Genomic DNA, 21915 nt, shown 5'->3' on the forward strand with positions numbered 1-21915 from the left:
TCACATCAGCCATGTTCATCTCAGTAAATGTAATCCTGAAGCCCAAGGTTGATAATAAATTCTTTGACAACACTCAAGTTCTCTGAAGTCTCAGAGAAGGTAACTTCTCAGGCTCAGAACATGTCTAACGCCATTTAGCATTTCACAAATAAGGTTTGTCAAGAGACAACATCTATTAACAGCATGAACACTTATCTCAGTCTGAGCTTACTTGGGTATCTAGAAACAGAACAAACTAGATCCAGTGCTGCAGTATTGAACATTGCAGCATCTCAATTTTAAATGGCTGGTCCCTGGAGCAGAATCTAAAACCCTGAATAAGGTGGTGAGTCTTACAACAGGGCTATCTAACTTCTAATCAGCCAAGGGCTGCATGCTAGAGAGGCCACCTCTCCCACACGAAGCCTCCCTCCTTGTTGCGAATACAGTTCAGGTCTCCCCAGCTGCGTAAGCAGCACCAACCCAAGGGCAGCCCACCCTGCAGCATGGGCAGCCTGGTTCCCTCCTGCAATGCCACTCCCAGGAGCAGGGGCAGGACCAAGAAACCAGAAGGAAGAGCCTGGAGACCCTGGCCCTCTGCCATAAGACGAATGGGCAGAGTGGCAGCCAGGCTGGAGCTGATGGGCCAAAAATTAACTCCACCACTTGGGCAGCCCAGCATTATGCTATATATGGGGAGAATAAGGCAACTCAGAGTGCGATCCACAAAAACCAGAACACAGGGTAAGCAGCCTATAATAGCTAGTAGGGAAATAATGATAGAAGCATATCTTAAATTCTGCTTCTCTCTGAGGTTAAGGTGCCTTACTCATTACTACTGGGAAGGACTGCCTTCACGTGGAGGTTACAGTTCTGAATCATGTCCTAAAGGTATTTTTTCTTTTGAGAGAGAGGAATGGCACTAGCCCCATCACTAATACAGTGGCTCTGCGATTAGAGCACTAGCCCAGGATACATGACACCTGGATTCAAGTTCGTTCTCTGCCTAAAAAAATTCAAACCCAGATTTCCTCTGTGCCAGGCAATGCCCTAAGCACCAAGTACCAGTCCTTTTGAAACAGCTGTCTCTGCACAGGAATCACTACCGGGCAGAAAGAGGGAACATTCTGTAGCTCAGTGATTAAGACACTCACTTGTGATGGGAGAGCACCTTGTTCTTGGTTTCAGCACCTGCTTCAAGAACCATTTCAGTTTTATCCAATTATTGCTTTAAAAAAAAGCAAAACAAAACAAACAGAAAAACACCTACAGAGTACTTGCAACAGGGACTGGACTAAAGGATTTGCCCTCTCCCATGCTGAATTAACAGCAGTCTAACTACAGTAGCACAGAGCCTAATTTACCTTGCTGGGAAAGGTAACTTGCATGAAGCTAGTGTGGCTAGAAGGCTAGTTAGCTTAGACATCTGCATATTAAACTACAGCATGTAGTGTAGATGTACCTTTAGTGATCCCATACAGATCAGTACAAACATTTTGGAACGTCACAGAAGTAGAACTAATGCTGAACAATAGCCACTCAAATTTATACTCGAATAGTTTATTGAAAAATATCTTACTGCTTGCTTATTTTAACTTTTTTGTTATTGTGCATTCCTTGTATCTCGATTGATATTTGCTTCTGCACATATATCAGTCAGGTCAGCTGTTTTAAACCAAGTAATTTGTGCACTTTGTGACCTTATTTAAATCACATGTGTAGCAGGCTTGCTTTTTGGAGCTTGGGTTGAGTCCCAGGCTTGAAATCTTGCTGTTTTGATTGATGGGGCCCATTGATAGGGACGGAGGGAAACTGAGTGGTCTGCAGTTCCCCCACAGCACACCTGCCAGCTAACAATCCCCTTCAATTGGAGAACGGGAGCATATACCCGAGTTACCTGGGCTACACATGGATCAAGGGAATCAAGAGAATTATCCCATGGTAAGTCTCCTCTGAAAGGCACAATATGCCATAATTATTTAGGATTGTAGGCAGAGCCTGAGGAAAAATGCTACCAGTATTTGTTCTGATCCACTTCTGTGCATATATCCTGGGTGCTCATAGGATTTCCACATAATTTCACTGGGAGGCTTCATTAAGCCTTTCAGTCCTTACCTTATATCATAAACACTTCTCAGAGTATACCTTAATTGTGGTAACATTATCATCTCAGACTTAAGAGTGAAACAAAGTGGGGTAATTTAGTACATGCTTCAAATAACTACTTATAAGTACAATTATTGAAGATGGGAGGAAAAGCAGAAACAACAGAAATGTTAGTCCATGTGTAACATTGTATGAATTTTTTATTTATAGCATTCTTTATCAAATATTTCAACTGCTTTTTATACTGAAAAAAATACAGCAGTAAAAAAAAATACTTGTTGATTCTTGAGTCAAATCTGGGAAGAGCCAAAACACAAATTCTATAAATCCTTCTTGTGTAAACAGGATTGTTCATTTGGAGAAAAGAGAAGTTGACATGCATTTTAAATGGTTATACATTTTATTGGCACCAATCAAGTAATAAAAACTCAGTATTACATAAGATTGCAAGATTATTACAAAATATGAATAGCTAAGTACATTTGATAGCATTTACACAGCCACATATTATAAGCCCCACAAAGTTTAAACAACTGTATAATCAAAGGTCATATCTTATAGATATGACTGCAGCAATGATGACATTATACAAGAAATTCTGCTATACTATTGCATAGAAATATGTGGGCACACAGAAAACCAGTGAAAAGCCAGTTCTCTGCTATATTCCTTCCTCCACCCAGAGATACAGTACCAAAAAATCAAACAGTAAATATCAGATTAATTTAGTCAATAAATATAAAAAAAATACCAATTAATTTTGTTTAGTCAGCAGTATGCGATCATGACAAAAGTTTAGTAGCACTTTATCACTATGGACCCAATTCTGAAATCAGATCTGAATGAGTTGACTCGTATCCAAGAAAAGCTCCACTAACTTCAATGGGGCTTCAATAAGAGAAAAAGAGCTTCATCTGCATAGATTTAATTGAAGGGCTGGGGCCTTACTTTGAATTATTTATAGGATCTCCACTTTGATTGTCTTACTTTTCAAAATGCAAAATAAGAACTCACACTCTAATTAGAAAGGTGCAGAAAGGAAGTGTTGCTTAGTTTGGATTGTAACCCTTGGAAGAGACGTTCTGCAGTAACATAACTAGGGGTTGCTGACTGGGGAACCAGCCCTCAGCACTGATTTTTAAGGGGCACTTGAATGTCAGTGGTGGCTATCAGCCCAACCACCACTGCTGTTGCCCAGGGCACAGTAACTGCTTGTTTACACCTCTAGTGTTCTGTAATTGCTGTTCAGTGAAAACATGAAGATATTAAAAAACAAAACTAGAGAGTTCCTATCAGAGAATGATTGGGTAATCCATATTTACAGCTGTACATCTCCTTTCTACCACTGTAAATATGTTAGGGACCATAACAATTACAATTGTTGCTACAATTGCACTAAGAACTACAAATATGTATATCCACCCCTAAAAATACAAACCCTTACTGGCTTAGGGTATGGTTATACATACCTTTTAGCTGCTTTAAAAAGGGATGTGGAGCCATTACTCAGGAGTGCACATCAGCTGTTACCATCTAATTTATGTTTGCATGAGGCTGTTGCAATATAAGAGAGCTATAGCACCCTAAGTTTGAACCTGAATTAGGAAAGGTTAAAGCTGGAGCAGTTTTGCTTCACTTACATCACTACAGGATCGTGCAGATGTAACACCTTGATCATAAACACTTGTATTAATACCTTTTGATATCAGTGTAATTGTTAAATCCATCTACAGCCTGAGGCTCTAATCCTGAGCTGATTTACAGAGCTGTTCAATTTATGTCATTTTAACTGAGAACAATGTTTAAGTATAGGCTGCAAATTAGTAGAGCATGAAGATGAAGGGCTGTAACATAACAAAGGGTGAAATCCTAGCCCAGTGACTGTCAATGAAAATCACCCAAAAACGGGCAATGATCTTTAGCTAAACTACATTAAATTAAATGCATTAACAAAAATGTTGACTTGTGATCTTTAACATATATTGTATAGGCTAATTTCATTTTTCTTCTCATAATAATAGGTTAAAATGAGAGGCAAATCCACTTTGCACAGTTTGAGATTAAATGAGACAACATTTATTATTCCCTGAGAATATGTGAAATATATTCATCAGTACACAACAACCACATTTACTTTTTATTCTCCTTGCCTACTTTGTAGTAATATTTTTTGTTGATTTTCTAGGCACTCTTTCAATTTATCTTCAGTCAAAGTTAGTCGCTGTTCCAGGATTGAAATAGTCTGCATGAAGAGGACAGTTATTTTAAATAGATTGTTCACACAGTGCTAAAAAGGTGCACAGCACTGCGCACAAAAATAATAGCTTTTAAAGAACAATGGAAAATACCAGGAAAGCTATACTGGTTACAGCTATTTTGCTATTTAAAACTAAAATGAACACATACATTGCCTTTCTAGCTAAGAAAACTCTCAAAAGGTTTATACTGCCATACAAACTTGACATTTTACTGGAATATACTGTAAGCTCCATGCTTTGTATGCTTAATTATCCAGACATGTATACACATTTTAATACAATAAAATCCATCAACAGAGACCTCACCAAGGTGGTTCTAACTAAAACACTGCTGAGGCACCGAGAAGAGCCTTTAAAAAAAGTACCAACTAGAACGCAGTTACTGAAAGGAACTACTGAGTATTTTCAATAAAGGGAGAGCTGTAAGTCATTGGCAAAGGCTGCTGTTCACCCTGTGATCCATGGACATCTAAAGTTATACCAAATGCCCAGACTCCTCCTCAATACCCAACACTGAAGTATTAAGGTTTGAAAATGGCTAAAGCACCAAAAGAGGGGATGCACTCCTCTTAGCCATTCTCTCATTACCTATTTTGTATAACCCCTGCTAAGGCATGCTTGTTTAAAGCTGCAGTCCAACACAGTCAGGAAGCAGTGGTTCTGGTAAATCTATATTAGAACTTACTAATAAAAATCCCAAGTGTTCCATGTAAATTATTACAATCCTCTTCAAAGTTTTAAAATGCTAGTAGCAGTTGCATAAAAGGAAATAACTCCTTAATGTCTTTAGAGTTGACTTTACTATTCATATAACCCATATTTAATGAGTAATATATTATTATTATTATTAATAATATTATTAATAATAATATGATTAAATAATATAGTCGTAGTATTAAATACTATTAATATGTAAAATATTTAAGAATTCAGGGGACATCTGACTATATGACCGTCCATAAAGTAAACTCCCATATTTTACTACCTTAGGTTATGAGAATGGTGTTACCATATTCCTCACCCAGTTATGAGCTCACTCAATACTCACCAGAGTCAAAACATCCAGTTGCTCCACTATATGCTCCAAAGCATTACCCACAGCTGGGGAGATGTCAGTTTTCTTGTCTGTACTACACACAGCTGATTCATTCTCATCCTCCAGCTTCCTTCTTGAGCTAGTTAGAGAGAATGAGGCTGGAGGATACTGGGGATCTTCACTATTCACTTCATCCTTGAACGTGGAAATGCTATTTGAAGATCCAGTTGTCCTTGTCTTCATTTAATTGGAACCACAGGGAAAGGAAAGCACAAAGTTCCATTTTTTTATGCTTTAACAATTGATTTGCACACCCATAATTAAATACAAAAAGTTTCAGCTTTGCTTCATGTACAAGGTTCAATTTTATACCACATCAGATCACTCTCATCAAGAAGAGTTGTGACTGTGACATAAGGACATTAAAGCTCACAGTGTGTGAGAAATCCTCACAGATTGCTTCAATACAAACCACTATACTGCAGGTACATGTGATTAAGGGATTGGATGTTTTGCTACTGGGCACTAAACTAAAGCAAAAAGTAAGATCATATGAGAATAGATATTTTTTCCTAAAAAAACAAACAAAAAACCCACTAGTTTAGTGGAATAGTTGAGGTGGAAATGAATTCAGGCAAGTCCTATGACCTGTATTATATAAACCAGAGTAGAAGATCACAAATGGTTCCTCCTGGCTTTATACTAAACTGTCTCTCTAATGAACAGAGACAGCTATCTTATAGAACAGAAAAAGCTCTAAGCAATTTTAGGTATTTATTCAGCTGTACTTTTCTAAGAAGCAGATTTTTTCCAAGAGCATGAGAAGGAAAAGGGTGACTAGGTACACCCAACCCAAAGTCAATGCAAAGATGAAAGTTATCAAGCAACTCTCACATATGAGCATTGTTGAAAGATCACAGTAACAGATGCAGTTCCTTTCATTTTCCTTTACTTCTGTGTTGACTCACTATATAGTCAAATCCATCAGTTTTACATGTCTCTGTCAAGATAATATGGGTAACATTCTTTAAAGGTTTCAGTAACATCTTTCCACAAAATAGAGCAACTGTACTAGTCACTTTTTTAAATTTAAAGAAGGCCTTGTAGATTACAAAGCAACAACAGAACAGATAGGAAGATATATTTGAAACATTCCACTAAAGGATCGTTAAGTTTGCTGAAACTCTCTTAGAAAAAAAAGCTTATTTACAGAAATAAAGAATTCTGAAATCTTATCCATGGCCTTCAAATATTTATAATTTTAAACTCAATTGATTTTCAAAATTAGAGAACTGTAAAATTCATCCAAATGAATGTAAACATTCTTCTCACTCCAAAATAACATTCTAGAAATTAACTTAAAGGATGGGAAATTGGGTTCTAAAACAAAGTTAGGGGGCTGTCTGACTAAAAAGTTAGTGCCTAGCTAACAATTTAGACAAATAAATCAACCTTAAGAACAGTAAAGCCTAGCTCCCAGTGGAATCAATGTGAGTCTTTATTCTTCCATATGAGCTACGTCATACCAGTACAAAGATATTTAGGTGTTTAAACACAGATTTGAGCAGCCAGATGTGAGGCAACCAAGCCCTAATATTTGCTTCTTGAAAAAGCAGCAATTTTTAAAAGTTACTGACCAATCCTTGGAATAATCCAACAAAGAATTTAGTCGGAACTAAGGCACCTAAAACTATTCAATTAGGGGGAAAATGACACAGCTACCTACCACTTATCACTGGGGTTGCACAAAGACAGTTGATAGAAGACCAAAAAAGGAAGGAAAAAAAATGAATTGAGGGGAGTATAAGAGCATTCTTGAGGCAAGTGTTAGAAGGGAGAAAAAAGTAAAACAATAATGATAGGGGTAAAAGGCTTCAAACATGCTGTAGGTCAAGTTTAGTCTGAGCAGATGGGAAAGAGCAGTCTATTGGGAGCAAAAGTAATTGAGAAAAACAGAAAAACAGGAAACTTGCAATGCGCTGTATGCCCTTGGCATGGAATATGAGGGGAGGCAGGGTGTATGTCTGTTATGTGAGTAATGCTAGGAAAAAGTCTCCCAGCATGAATGTTTTAAGTACATGCATATGGACAGGTATTTAAGTGAAAGCAAAGGTCTCCAGCTTCCTGGGTAAATGCTGTAACCACTGCACAGAGTAGATACCTACAAGCATTCCTTGAATGAACAATGAAATCAGACATCACTCTTCTCTTAAAACACAAAAGGTGGGAGATAGGGTGATGATGTCATTGATACAGAACAGGCATCACCGCCAGCACCTCAATCTAGCCCCTTGACTATTAAGGTTAAATCTGGTGCAAATTCCTACAAGTAAATATTTAGAAACATCATAAAGTGTAAAATAGATGCACAGAACAATACTTTCAATAAAGTTGCTGGCAAGCACTACCAAATCATTCATACCATTTACAGGTATTAGATGTTAAAAATATATTGTGCCTTTAGATTGGAGATCTCAAAAATAAAAGTTAGTTAACAGCTATCTATTCTTCCTTCTCCCTTTTCACTCATAATATCTTAACTTCCTCTTGTTCCAGGGCTAACTATAAAGATCAGATGGCAGCTATGAATGAAGCAAATTTACCACCATTTGAAGAATGTTACAGGTCTGCAGTCATCTCTGGTCATCTGATAACTGAGAGGCATGCTTCTGTGACATCAAATTCAAAGTACTCCAATTAGTTCTATTTTGGGAAGAAGCTGCTTTTCAGCTTGCAACCATAAAAGAATGAAGTGGCTTGATATTTGTTAAGGGCAGTGTATTTCCCACTTCTTTGTTCCTTGCATCAGTTGCCTCTTTGGGCATGAACCAATTTAAAGCTTTAATACCTCACTGTCGTATGGGCCCCTATGTACCTTCATGCATTTTTAGATACATACATGTGACTGCTGCTGCTTAAGAATCGCTGCGTTTGTGTCTCCTTGCTACATCTCTGAACTTTTGGAATACCCTTACTTTAAACCCCATGAAGGGCCTCAGAGTCACTGATATACTTCTGGCTTTTTAGGGTCTTTAGAGGTAGGGTTAATGAAGCATTCCTGTATACATGCTAACTCACAAAATGGAAATGTTCTTCAACACTAAGATCACTGAGCAGAGACACACATACATCAGTAGGAACATATTTCTCACAGAATGAACACTCCCTCTCTGATCTCACTATACCCATGCTCAGGGGCAATTTAACAAATACCTTTCAAAGGTGAACTTGGGAACAAAAATACATAAGCTGCCTGGACACTAAGGAACAATGGCTGAATAGGTATGTTGATTCTTTGATACACTTTAATCTACCTGATTCCTGAATTTCTTCCTACACACAACATGTATTAATGACCTCCCACTCCAATTTTGATAGGTCTTAATGTTCCAGTAATAAGCTTCTATACTTCTGCAAACTGTTTGTCTGATACTCCTGGAAATGTCCCTCCCTGTGTCAAATTTCACATCTAATCTATGCTCTGAACATTCAGGGTGTGTAGAAACATTCAGGGAGGTTAGGGGGAGCTAGATGGACTTAAAAATGGCCACCCAATGTAAAGTAAGTTGGGATAGGAGGGAATAGCAGGCCTTGGTGGGGGGCAGGGGATGGAAGTCGGAAGGGCAAGCAGGCTTGGGAGGGGTCGAGGGAGCAGGCAGGGTCTGTAGGGGGATCTGGGGTCTGTAAGGGTTTGGCAGGATCAGGGGGCCTCACAAGCTCTACGGGGCAACTTGTGGGGTGATGGGAGTCTCTCCCCCCCCCCCCCCCACACCCCAGGACCCAGGGCTATTTTTAGGCCTCTGACCCCTCCCACCACCAGAAGAACAATCCCCGCATCTAACGAACTATCCCCCCCCCAACTTAGTTTCTCTGCTCCCAGCACTGACAAATGCTGGTAAAACTGGCACTGAGAGTGGTTAGTGGGATGCGGGGGGGGGGGAGCTGAAAGGCTCAGGAAGGGGCACTGGCTGGCCTGTGGAGGACCATCTGGGGATGGGGCTGTGGGCTGTCTATCTGGGGGTGGGGGAGGGGCTGTGGGATAAAAACAAGCCAGTGCTAGGGAGAGGGTAGGAAAAATGCAGCCTGGGCCAGCAACTGGGCTTTCCCAGACCTGGGGCTGTGATGCAAGCTGTACAAAAGTTCAGGACAGTTAGATCAGTCTAAAAATGACCAACCTGATCTAAGTTAAACTACCTCAAAGGCTTAAGTTGAAACATAGATCCCTAGTTCAGTTAATCTAACCATAAGGACCGCACCTGGGCAAACTAAGTTAGATCAGGTAGTCATTTTTAACATGATCTATTCTAACCTCTCTAAACATCTGAATGCATTCTCACTGTGCTTGCTTCCCTCTTCAGACTTGATGAAGAATGTCTTGAATTTGAAAGCTTGTTTAACTTTATTCCAGTCATACAGTCAGTCCCATAAAAAACCATCAGCCCTAAAAAATCCTTGCCTTCAAACCTAATTAAGAGGGAGAACATTAAAGTTAATTATTTTAATGCCAAACGAATTGCTTTTGTACAACCAAAACAAATTTTCTATTACCAATAGTTTGTAAAATGAGAAAGGGATTCTTATATTTAACACATGCAGGAAATCCTAGGAGAATATTTTTCAGTAATATTTTTAGATGCAATTTAATTTTCTTGCTGTTTGGGCAGTCCAGTTCGTTAGGTGATAAAAACAAAAGACTGGTTAACGTGGTTAAAAAAATATAAGAATTGTTGCTTTTACTTAATGCTTACTAGTTTGTAAAATTAACCTTTTTGTGAAAAATTGTCAAATAATTTGTATAGTAAAATGATTTAACATCAACAGTGTTAATCTTCGGAAAATAGATAACCAATACTTAAATATATACGTGGAATATTTGGGGAGGTGGGACAGAAATAATTTTTGCATTATTATGTATTTAAAATTTAAGTTTAAGCCTATCCTTAGCTGACAAATCTACTCCAAGATTGATGCTTCATAGCTACTATTAAGTGTACAAAGTTGCATATTTAACTGTGTACAAATTGAACGTAAATCAGAACATTTCAATCTAAACTTTCACTGATTCTTCATTGATGTTCGTTGGAGCTGAGGTGATTTGTTATCTATTATAGCACAAAAAATGTGAGAGGCAAGGATTTGTGTGGGAGATCTTTTTTATTGGACCAACTGTATCATTGGGTGGGATACAGACAAGCTTTCAGGTATGAAGACACTTCCTTCAGTCTTTGGTAAAAATTAGAGCGAACACCAATTGAAAACACCAATGAAATAAGCAGTCACTCTGAGAAAAAAAAACAAATTAGTACTCCTTCCCTTCCCAAAGTATTTTAGTGTGACTACATGATCCTTCAATATCTAATATAACGATTCTCAACTCATAGGGCATGTCTACACAAGACATGTTAATGAGCATTAGCTTAGCTTAATGTGCGTTACAGGTGCACGGCTACATGTGCACAGCCTTAATGAGTATTAAAAATGGCAAAATTAGGCTAATCACACTGTAACAGTGGGCCAAGCCACGTTTGCCAGTTCTAGCAAGGGAGGGACCTCAGAGGCACTACAGGCCACCAGTGGAGAGCCACCAGAGGCCCAGGAGATAGACAGTGCTTATCTCCAGGTACACAGCTGATGGCAATGGAGCAGCAAATGAAACTGCCACAGCAGTTTATCAGCACGCGCTCTGTGTGGGTTGGGCAGTGCATCATGAGTGACATCACGCCCCCGCAACCTGGCACAAGCAGAAAAGGAGAAGTAGAGCAGCATGGAAGGTGGGAGCTGAGCTCTGCCAAGGAAAAGCCCCTGGAGGCTCCAGAGTCAGAGGGGAGCAGAGCTGTCTCCACAGCCCAGAGTGGTCTCCAACCAGCCTCTGACACTGAGCCACACTGCAAGACACACCCTGTGGACTGAGCATGTGAGTTGGTAGACGCAGGAGTGAGAAGACCCCAGGTGTAGCAAGACCCAGCCATTTTGTTTTTTTCTTTAAGAGTTAATTGTCTTTTGCTAAGAGTCTGGCACTCATAAAGAGGCGTGGACTTAAAGACCCCAAAATGAAGGTATGCTCGAAAATTGACTGAGCAAGGGAAATGGATAATGTTTACTTTTCTTTATTCTGTTACTTGACTATCAGAGGAGTGGAAGGACCTCACAACTTAATCATGGCCTGGTTAGCCTGGGAGACATTGGTGTTAATTAATTGGTGCCGTGACTTGGACAAAGGCATGAACTTTGTTGATTTGCATAAATAAATTAATTGATTTAGTTTTCCAGAAGGCAGATTAGTAGGGCTATGCAAAGCTTCGGTTGCCGATTCAATTTGGAGGAGATTCGGCCCAATTCAGCATCTGAATCTCCAAATCCATATTGAATCAGGAGACCCATTAATCTCTCCAAATCAATTCGGAAGCCTCCAAATCGATTTGGAGAGATTCGATTATTCAGCCATAGACACAGCTCTATATGCATTTTCTACATACCTTGAGGTACCAGGCACGACTTGTGAACTTTGAGATGGTGGGATGGATGAAGCATCCCACAGAAGCGCAAGGAGACCCCTGTGTGCTCAGCGACTCGTGAGTCCTGGGTCTGGGGGGCACCTGAGGTGCCCCCTCGGCTGATTGCTGAGCCAGGAGGGCATGGCGGGGGGTTCCCCGTGTGCTTGGCAACAGACCGGAAGTGGACCACAAATACTTCCAGTCCATCACCAAGCATGTATGTCCCCCCAGCCCCCCTCCAGTGGTCCTGTGGGTGCTCCATCTGCCCTGCCATCTCAGTGTTCACGAGCTGCGCCTGGTACCTTGAGGTATGTAGAAAAACATATAAAGCTGTGTCTATGACTGAATCGCTGATTCTCCAAATCAGAATAGAATCTTCAGATTCAGACATGCCAAATCGAATTGAGACAGCGATCTGAATCAGAGAATTGAACCACTGTCCCCTGAATTAGGCTGAATCCGAACTGAATACTGCCCGCTTCACACACTCCTACAGATTAGACTCCACAGCGTATGTAAGCATGGCCTCGAGCGCTTATCACTTACGTCTGCCCAAGGCACAGGAATCATCAGAACTCAGGAGAACATCCTTAGAATCCAACCTTGTTAGCCCAAGAGGACAGCTCCCATCACCATCAAGATTTTGGCAAGTGTGTGGATGGGGTGTAGGGTAAAAGGAACCCCAAGAGTCTCTGCAATGTGTGTACATGAAAGTACCCATAACATCATAGGACCCTTGCTACTATTTCAAATCAAGGCATGGCAGACAAGCTGGGGGAGGTACCCCATGTGCAGACTATGTTGGCACCTTCCATTACGGGTATGACCTCACACTCACCTAAATCTGATACCTACAAATGTAGGTATCAAATTTGGCGCAATTAGTTAAAGTGCATTAACTACAGTGCAATTAGTTAAAGCACATTAACTTTAGTACGGGGTTTGCCCAACCACTAGGGGCACATGGCAGGACTGCAGAGGCTTGGCACTAACTTCGGTGCCAAGTTTCATAGCTAGTAGGGTCAGAAAGGACCTGAGCAGATCATCAAGTCCGACCCCCTGCCACAGGCAGGAAAGAATGCTGGGGTCAGATGATCCCAGCAAGGTGTCTATCTAGCCTCCTCTTAAAGACCCCCCAGGGTAGGAGTGAGGACCACTTCTCTTGGAAGTTGGTTCCAGACCCTAGCCACCCTGACTGTGAAGTAATGCCTCCTGATAGACAGCAGATTCAGGCTGGATGTCAGCTTGTGGCCGCTGTTCCTTGTTATTGCCGGTAGTGCTTGGGGGAACCGGGATTCTCCCATTGCCTGCTGGTCCCTGGACATGTAGACACCTGACAAAAAACTGATTAATGTGCATTAAATTTAGCTGTTCTTAAATGCATGTGTAGATATGCTCATGGAGTCCAAAACTACCTGACCTGTAGTGGTCTTTCTGAGTTCTTTGCAACAGAAGAATTACTGTTTTATTTTTCCATGGTCAAAAAAAAAAAAAAAGTTAAAACCGAGAGCTCGCATTTTCCAGGGGGGTGCCTGGAATCTAAAAATGTTGAGAACCTCTGATCTAGTATGTCAGCAGGTAAGGGAAGCAGTAAAGAATTCTTTGAAGCTTAATGCACAGACACCTCTGACCAATTCAGCGTGTACTGCTTCCTCGGGCTAAGGATACACCTATATGGAGCAGGACAGCACCATGCAGAGATTGCCCACATTAGCTTCAGAACTGTAAGCACTTTATTACTGTTATGCAGTGCATAGGCTAAGGTAACATTTTCTCTGGATAACTGCATAGTATTGTCTTACATAGACAAATCCTTAAAGTCTTATTTTAATTTGCTACTGATGTCAAAGCCCCAGGAAGATAACATGGTAGAACAGTGCTACAAAAATAAGAGGAAGATACAATATCTATAGGGAAAAAACCACCGAAAGTGTGATTAAGCAAATAAATCAATATGCCAACCTTTATCATTGGAGGAAAAAAACAAAAGGAAAAACAAGTTTTCTAGGGCTTTTTTTCATCTGTGTCTAAAGAATTCATGAATTAGTTATAACAAGATAAAAGCATTGGAAAAAAGAGTTTATGAAGAAGTTTGTTAAATCATGAATGTAACCATATATAGATAACATTAAAATACCTGTATCTGTATGTATCAAAATATAAACAGCATTAGTTAGCATTAAACTCACTATAAAAGCAGCAGTCCCCTTCATGCCAGTGAAGAGTTGTGAATTGTCTGAATCTAAATAAACATTCAGGTGAGGTGTAGTGTAAAGAAATGATATCGGTAGCATCCAAAGCAGCATAGTAATACTATTAACAATTCTGTACCCATCACTTCCAATGACTGCTAAACTGGTCTTTTAAGAACCAGTTTTTCTAACTTTTTCTCTGAAGTGTCCCTTTCTCTTCTAATGGCCTCTTTCCTAAAACTCTTGAAGTACTGTCATTCATAAACAAACACTGATGTGAATTACCTTTACTCCAAACAAGGTAGTAAAATTAACTTACTGTTTAAAACAAATATGAAAGACTGAAAAACTGGTGTGAATGAATAAAAGTATACTACAAAATACATTTCACATTCTGAATGGTTACTTATAAGCCAAGCTAGAATGAAATTTAAAACTGCAAAACATGCCCACCCACAACTTCTAAAAAGTAACAGCATCTTCATCTTCTCAATTGCATTTGAGCAGCATCTCGTCAACTGCAAACCAGAAAGACAAGGGGTAGATTCAATGCATGCACAGGAAGCTATGATTATGGCATTACAAAGAGGATATTTAGTGGGAATTAAATTTAAACTATGAATGGTCATAGTCAGCACACTATAATTGCTCATCTTTGCTTCTGTCAAGCTAACTGGCCAAAACTCTGTGAATCTATGAAAGGGGCTCACACATAACCTCATCACACTGGCATATTCCCGAACATATCCCCAAGTAGTTAGAAACAAACACTGGAAAAGAAACTCACGTTTGATACATTTACCAGCATTTTAACAAAATGTATTCTGTTTAACTGAAGAAGAAACTAGTCGTCTTAGCTTTATCCAAAAGAAATGAAAAACACAAGCCCATGTCACACAACTGCAGTCTTTAATCTTCTGCAACCTTCACGTACAGAAAACACTTCCAGTGGAATATCCTAATGGTCTTCAGAAAGAGATGGACTTTAAGGAAAGAAATTACACTGGCAAGCTTTCTAATGAATCATAAAGTTGGCAAGGCACTTAAAAATTTATTTCAGTTTCGAGCATATGGTACATTTGCCTGTTAATACTAAAATATTGTTGATACCATGGTTAAAACAGTTAAAAACAATTAATCACAAATAATGCATCACGCCCAAGTAAGTCCAAGATCAAAACCGTTAACAATGTAGTTTCCTACTTCCAACATATAATCAGCCACTCAACAATAAGGTTTTTTACAACTCAGAATGTCAATACCAATACTGTATTTGGTAATTTATTAAACACTCTCATTTATTGTTTTACAATATCTAAACTGCTGCCCACTCTTCTTTGTCTGGCAAGCCTGATGCTCGAAATATTGTATGTCACATTATAGCACTTCAGTTTAGCAAAAACTGTTTATAAGCAAAAGGATGGGACTTAAACTGTGGGAGTTAAATAAAAACTGACTGAAGTGTAGGTGAGAAGGAAATGGAAGGGAGCATAGAGGGAAGAGGGGGCAGATGGGAAAATATGGCTACCTTTTGTAGAAAGCATCTGTAATAAGCTTCAATTCATGAAAGCTTATGCTCACTATCTATATCTTATGGAGGTATTTGATTGCCGTGTTGGTCTGAGACAAAAGGAAATGAAAAAATCAAAACTCTGGTTCAGAAATGATACCTTTTATTAGAACAACCGAGAAATTGCAAAAAAATTATCTTTTTCTGCAAGCTTTTGGGCTCACACGAACTTCATCAGGCTCAGGGAAAGTTCAAGATGGTAAAAGGTCCCCATATGTAGGAATTAAACTTCATTTTTGCACAGAGGAAGCAGAACCTAGAAATCTGTGCCTCTGGGTCATGAGAGTGATCCATGAAAATTTTTCTACATCTTCCTGCCTGCCATCTGACACCACAAGAGAAGAAATCCTGTTTGATCTGCACAACAAAAAGCAACCTCACAAAGACACTCTTATGGACCCAGAGAGACTTATTTCCAGCTTCTGCTTCCACGGTGCAAAAATCAAGTTTATTTCCTACATATGGAGACTTCTTACCATCTTGAACTTTCCTTGAGCCTTACTGACAGTTTGCAGAAAAAGGTAATTTTTTTTGCAGTTTCTCAGTCAGTCTACTAAAAGGTATCATTTCTGAAAAAACAGTTCTAGAATGAAAAGTTTAGAAGGGATCAGGCAGATTTTGTGCCATGAAGTCAACCAAGTCCCTCAGCACCGCCTGACTAGAAATGAGACTACCATTGCCAGGCAGTTGATTTTAAAAACTTTGAGTGGATGATGAATCAAAGCAGGGTGCAAGAGCACCTCCCCTCATTCTGCCCCCAAGGGCAGCTATACCATGTGCTGGCTTGGCAAAGAATTGGTGACTTTTATTCTCAAATGGAGAACTGTCAGTTATACGTGCTTTTGTCATCTCCTAACTGGATTGCTGCAACCTATTTTTAATGAAGTAGGCTTGAGAAACTATTTAATATAAAAATATGATGTCCATTTAAAAGTTTATCACTTGGAATGGACTGCACCTTCATTTCAAAGTGCAACAGCTTAAGTCACTGGTTTTCAACCGCACGTCTGCAGACCCCTGGGAGTCAGCAGACTATGTCTAAGAGGTCCATGAAAGATGACTGATCAGTCAGAAGTATATGAATACCCACACAATTCAAAAGGTGTGTAACCTTCATTCAAAATTTCTAAAGGTTCCGGAAATTGAAAAAGATTGAAAACTACTGGCTTAAATGGTAGTTTAACTACCATTTTTAAAAAGTGTTCATTTTAAATTTTGAAGTCCATCGTACATAAGCACTATGAGAGGAGAATTTGAGTCATTACATACCAAGCCATACCACGATAACAGTATTGTCAGATCCTCATTGTGTTATAATCTTTCAGAGTATTGAATCTGATTCCTAGTGACTCTCTTATATTATGTCCTGACATCAGAATCACCTGCATAACTTCCACTAGCAGCCCCAGATTTCTATGGGCATATGTAGATGAAATGGGGGCCCTAAATTAAAGCGGTGGGTTTTAAAAAACACCACTTCAATTTAGGGCTGATTAAACCCCCGTGTCATGCACACACCTGCCTCTCCGGTGGGGAGGGGAGGGCGAGCTGCCAGTGGGCAATGTGGTCCCTGGGCTGTGGGGGAGAGGAGCTCTACCCTCCATGGCAGCAGTGCCCCCCCACCCCGCAGGCAGCACCCACCTGCAGGCACCCAGCTCAGGTGGTCCTGGGGGGCACTGCAGCACCAGGTCTCCACACAGCTCAGGCAGGCAGGCATGCTGTGAGGGTGTGGGGGGGTGAAAATCAGGCTCACTGCTTTTCTTCGGCAGAGCCTACTTTCCCAGACTGCTGTCAGGCTCCCTACAGAGCTGTGGAGCTGCACAGAGCCCGATGCTTTGCTCCGCACCTGTAGGGGCAGCAAACTAAAACTCCTTGAAGGAGCCCCAAGTCTTTTAAGGCACGTTACACCACTGAATGTCCTACAGCGGCTGGAATTAATGAGCAATACACTGCCGAGTTATGCAAACACTGACACCATTAAAGGCATTTAGCCCACTTTAAAGTGTCGTGCACACTTGTTTCTCATTTAGTCTACACACAGCCTATGCTCAAGGCTGGAGACAGAGCACTCTCAGCAGACAGCCTTTCCATTAGAAACTTGCTCCTAACATTCATCTGACAAAAAGAAAGACTATGTTAACCTTCAAAAGACGTGATTCAAGGAATCAATTTATCTAGGCTACTGTTACACAACCCGGCCAAGCAGGAGTCTGAGTTAGTAATCAAGATTATTTTTTTCCCCAATTGGATCAGTTTTGTACACTTATGTGATTTTAGTAATTTTATATATATATATATATAGTTTGAGAATGCAGCACACCAATTTATTTTAAAAATGATAAAGAATTTAAAAAGATGTGAGGCCATTGTAATATTGTCTTGTAATAATTAAAGCACTGCACTTGCATGATGTACACAGCTATGAACCAGAGCTGTGTGAAAAATCACTCTCTCAAGTCAGTGGTTGAACTGAAAAATGAAAATAAAAACATTTCAGGTTGACCCAATTTTAAAAAAAAATTTATTTACAGCACATCAAAAAACTCAGGCATCTTTAATAAAAAAATCTGGAAACAAAGGTTTAGAATTAAAAAAGGGGCTGGCACTATCAACAAAACAGTGAAAACGGTGCTGCCTCACACCCTTCCTCTACTATAGTGGTTAGGAGACTCACTTGAGATTTGGGAGGCTTGAGTTGAGATCCTTCCTGCATGATTCAGAGGAGGTATTTGAACCCATGTCTCCCCTTCCTTGGGCGTGTGCGCTCTAACCACTGGGCTACAGGAAAAATAGCACCCGTGCTACTGCAGCTACCTTCCCCATTTTTTAAATCTATCCAGGTGAACACTTTGGGCTTCTATTTAGCCAAACTATCTGCCAAATTTACAAATAGTTCTTGCTCCTTTGAAACACCATTTTCACCAGATAATATTCACCAAAAAAAATGAAAAGCCCTCTCCCTTCAATTTAGAGTTAACTCAATTACACTATTCAGAACAAGCTTTATAAATTGTCTGTTGTCCTTAATTTCCATGAAGTTTCAACAGACTTCCATTCTTCTCCTCCACTGTTCTACAGTACTGCTGTGGACTGAAAAAAATTGCCAGATTACAATCTATTTCTTGCTGAACTTCACTGGTTGAAGAAGTAATTCTCAGGTATCTAATACAATTAAATCTGTTACTAAGACTTGCAGTCAACCAATAAAGCTACAGGTAGGCTAAGAAGTTGTCCTAACATTCCAGTGTGCGCTCTAGTTTCTTCCGACCAATACAATACAGAAATTCAGGCCTTAAAATGTCACTCAAAATCTTCTTTAATTCTAAAAAAGAGCACGAATTTAAAAAGAAAATTCATATGAATTAGAAGTATAAACTATATCTCATGCAATCAAGAATACTCTTGGCCTTCAACCCTCCAGCAAGGCAGCCAAAATTGAAAATAGTATACAGTACAGTCGCACCTTATGCAGGGGTTACATTCTGAAGACAGCGAGTATAGCTGAAATCGCGTATAGTTGAAATCGCAGGGCCTGGACAACACGGGCGCAGCGCTGCACAGACCGTGAGTGCAGTGTAACAGCTGCGCCTTCCACATGCACTCCTCGCCCTTCTCGTCCTCTGCTGCCTCGTCCCGCCAGGGCAGCCAGCTGAGAGTGAGCCCTCCAGCCCCCCCAGCCATGCTGCCGCGTGCAGGCAGTACCACACTGCACCGCACTACGCACCGTGCCCCAGCCGGCACCTGGTGGCCAGCCCCAGCAGCCAAGCGCGTATAGTTGAAATCGCTCAAATTAAATATGCGTAAGATGCGACTGTACTATATACATAATTATAATTTAGAGCTAATACTAAGTAGCAATACCAGGGCACTCATTCAAGGCCAACAAAATGAGCTGGGTAAGTGAACTATTTTACTCAATAAAATAGACATTTTCACACAAAACATCAGAGTACTTTCCAATTGTTTGAAACCACAAATTCAGCCAGAGCTTGCAGATGTCACTGAGCACTACAGAACACAAAGAACTGGTAGTTTGTTTTTTCCAAAAGTATCTGTGCAAATTTAACTTCAAGCAATCAGAGTCATCCTCCAGCATGTCAAATTTAGTTTTGTTTTGTTTTGTTTTTTTCTTGGGAGTAGAGTTTGGGAGCAGGATTTGCAGTGGCATCAAATAGCAAACTTCTCTGCTCATAGGTATAGGTAGATCTGATGGTATTGTAAATAGATTAACTCTGGGACAGGGATTAAGCCCTTATTGGTTGCCTGGAAAATACAGAGCACATTTAGTGTGCTGTTCCAAACAAATAAAACAACAATTTTACATATGTTGCTGATTTCTCCTCCACCAGCTGCATCTGTATTTACTACTTATGTGCTGAAAATATAGAAAACACTTGCCTATCTATAATCAGTGCACTATATATTCCATGATGAAGGAATTTAGTGAAGAATCCAGCAAATGTCAGTTTTGCTCCAGATTCCAAGTTTTAATTAAAAAATCCAGTGTTTCTGATTGTGAAACCTTCTAAAATGTGAACCTAAATGTAAACTGAATATATTATTTTTTCCCAAACTGACAGCAATTTTCCTTTGACGACAATGTGAAAAAGTATGAACAGTTAGGAATCCCACAGAGAGAAACATTAAGGTATGCTTACTCAACAATGCTGAAGTAGTTCTTACTTGTTTTTTATATGAGAGAATTCCCAAGCACTCCCTAGCCATCTATTAAAACCTCCTTCTGACAACTTTATGATGCAATTTTGCTTCAAAAGGCAACATAATAAAAATATTTAAGGAGTAAATAAAGTGCCTTTAAAAATCCAGATAAGCCAAGTATAACATTATTTTCATATTTAATTTTGTATTTTTTAACTTATAATAAAACTGGTGGAGACACCAGTAAGTCCTTATGGAATATTTACCAATCACTTAAATCTATTTTTTTAAACACAGCTCCTAGGTTATCAGTAACATTTATGATTTCTCTAACAAGAAAAAACATAGACAAAACTTTTCGTTGTCTCCCCCCCCCCCCAGTTTGTTAATTCCATGCAGTTAACAGTGTTGTATATAGCAACTATTTCTATTATTTCTGGATTCCCAGAGTCTGATCCAAAAAACAGTCAATCCACAAGCGCGCACACGTGCGCGTGAGTGTGTGCATGCGTAAAATGATACATGCCAATATGAATTCCTGGATCTATATAGTTTATACATTTAAATCCTGATGGCAGGATAAAAGCCCTAGGTATCAGCCTGTTTTTTGACTGCATAGACTCAGATGATGATCATCTTGATTCTTCTTACAAATACATTTTGGTAAAATTACCAAGTATGTGTAAATCAATTATATATGAAATACATAATAGAAAACCATTATTTTAATCACAATTCCTCATTTACATAAGGTTATAAGCATCTAGGGGAGAAATCCCAAACAACAAGCTGAATAAAGGCTCATCTTTTCTATGAGCAAACACCACCACTCACACACACATATACCACAATCTCAGAGACTGAAACCATTTAGGCTCTGGATTTCCAAAAGGTGAGAAATTCCCTGCCAGGCAGTCAAGTCTAAATATAACGCTTCAGGAAGGCCATATTTGAACACTTTCATAAATTGCAAAAATACCACTGTAGAATACAGGTGCTAAAAATAACCTCTTTTACCATGGGGTACATATTGTTAAGGAATGTAATAAAGGCTGGTTTTCAACTTATCTGCAAATAGCTGCAGGAAGCTCTTTAAACTGAGAAGGATAGATAACATGAAACCATAGAAACATTCCCACTATTCACAAGTAAAATAAAGCAGCCAATTTTAATTTACAGCAAATCACTTCAGACTATATATGCACACATTCAAGGGAACATCTTAAAGCTACAATTAAGAACAGCTTTGAATCGTAACTTGGCCTTGTCCATATACTAAGCTCTGACCTGAAAGTGTTGTCTGATATAAAATATTCAGCTATACAAAACTTCCTCTTAGCCATCTTAGGGGACAAATGTTCTTTTATAAGTAAACAGAAACACAATAATACATAGAAAATTAAGTATTTAGCCAAAAAAACCCTTTATTTGGCCAGTGCTGTATGGAACAGTGTTCAATCTATATTCTATTGTAGGGGTCAGTAACTTCAACTTGCAAGATGTTGGTATACTGGGGCAGACGTCAGGGGGAGCCATGGAGGGGCCCAACCCTTGGTGTGGCAATACAGCTCCAGCCCCTTCCACAAGGCATGCATACCGAGCAAAATACAGGTTTCTGTCA

At 39.6% G+C, this 21915-nt stretch overlaps 1 protein-coding gene and 1 long non-coding RNA gene across 3 annotated transcripts in view; one reads left to right on the forward strand and one right to left on the reverse strand.

Annotated features, from left to right (window-relative positions):
- LOC149865918 (uncharacterized) overlaps positions 1-9121 on the forward strand; it is a 66253-nt gene extending 57132 nt beyond the window's left edge. The window contains exon 3 of the long non-coding RNA XR_016441806.1: positions 7936-9121. This is a non-coding gene — a long non-coding RNA (uncharacterized LOC149865918). The remainder of the gene's footprint in view (positions 1-7935) is intronic.
- POC1B (POC1 centriolar protein B) overlaps positions 3154-21915 on the reverse strand; it is a 75277-nt gene continuing 56515 nt past the window's right edge. For both annotated transcript variants that reach the window (XM_090042656.1, XM_090042657.1), the window contains 2 exons: positions 5392-5616; positions 3154-4327 (listed from right to left, as the gene is read on the reverse strand). In XM_090042656.1, the coding sequence (XP_089898782.1) occupies positions 4223-4327; positions 5392-5616 (330 nt within the window). In that variant the 3' untranslated portion in view covers positions 3154-4222. The remainder of the gene's footprint in view (positions 4328-5391; positions 5617-21915) is intronic.

This window comes from Crocodylus siamensis, chromosome 4 (assembly GCF_052110815.1).
Source record: "Crocodylus siamensis isolate JL-2025a chromosome 4, ASM5211081v1, whole genome shotgun sequence".
NCBI lineage: Eukaryota > Metazoa > Chordata > Crocodylia > Crocodylidae > Crocodylus > Crocodylus siamensis.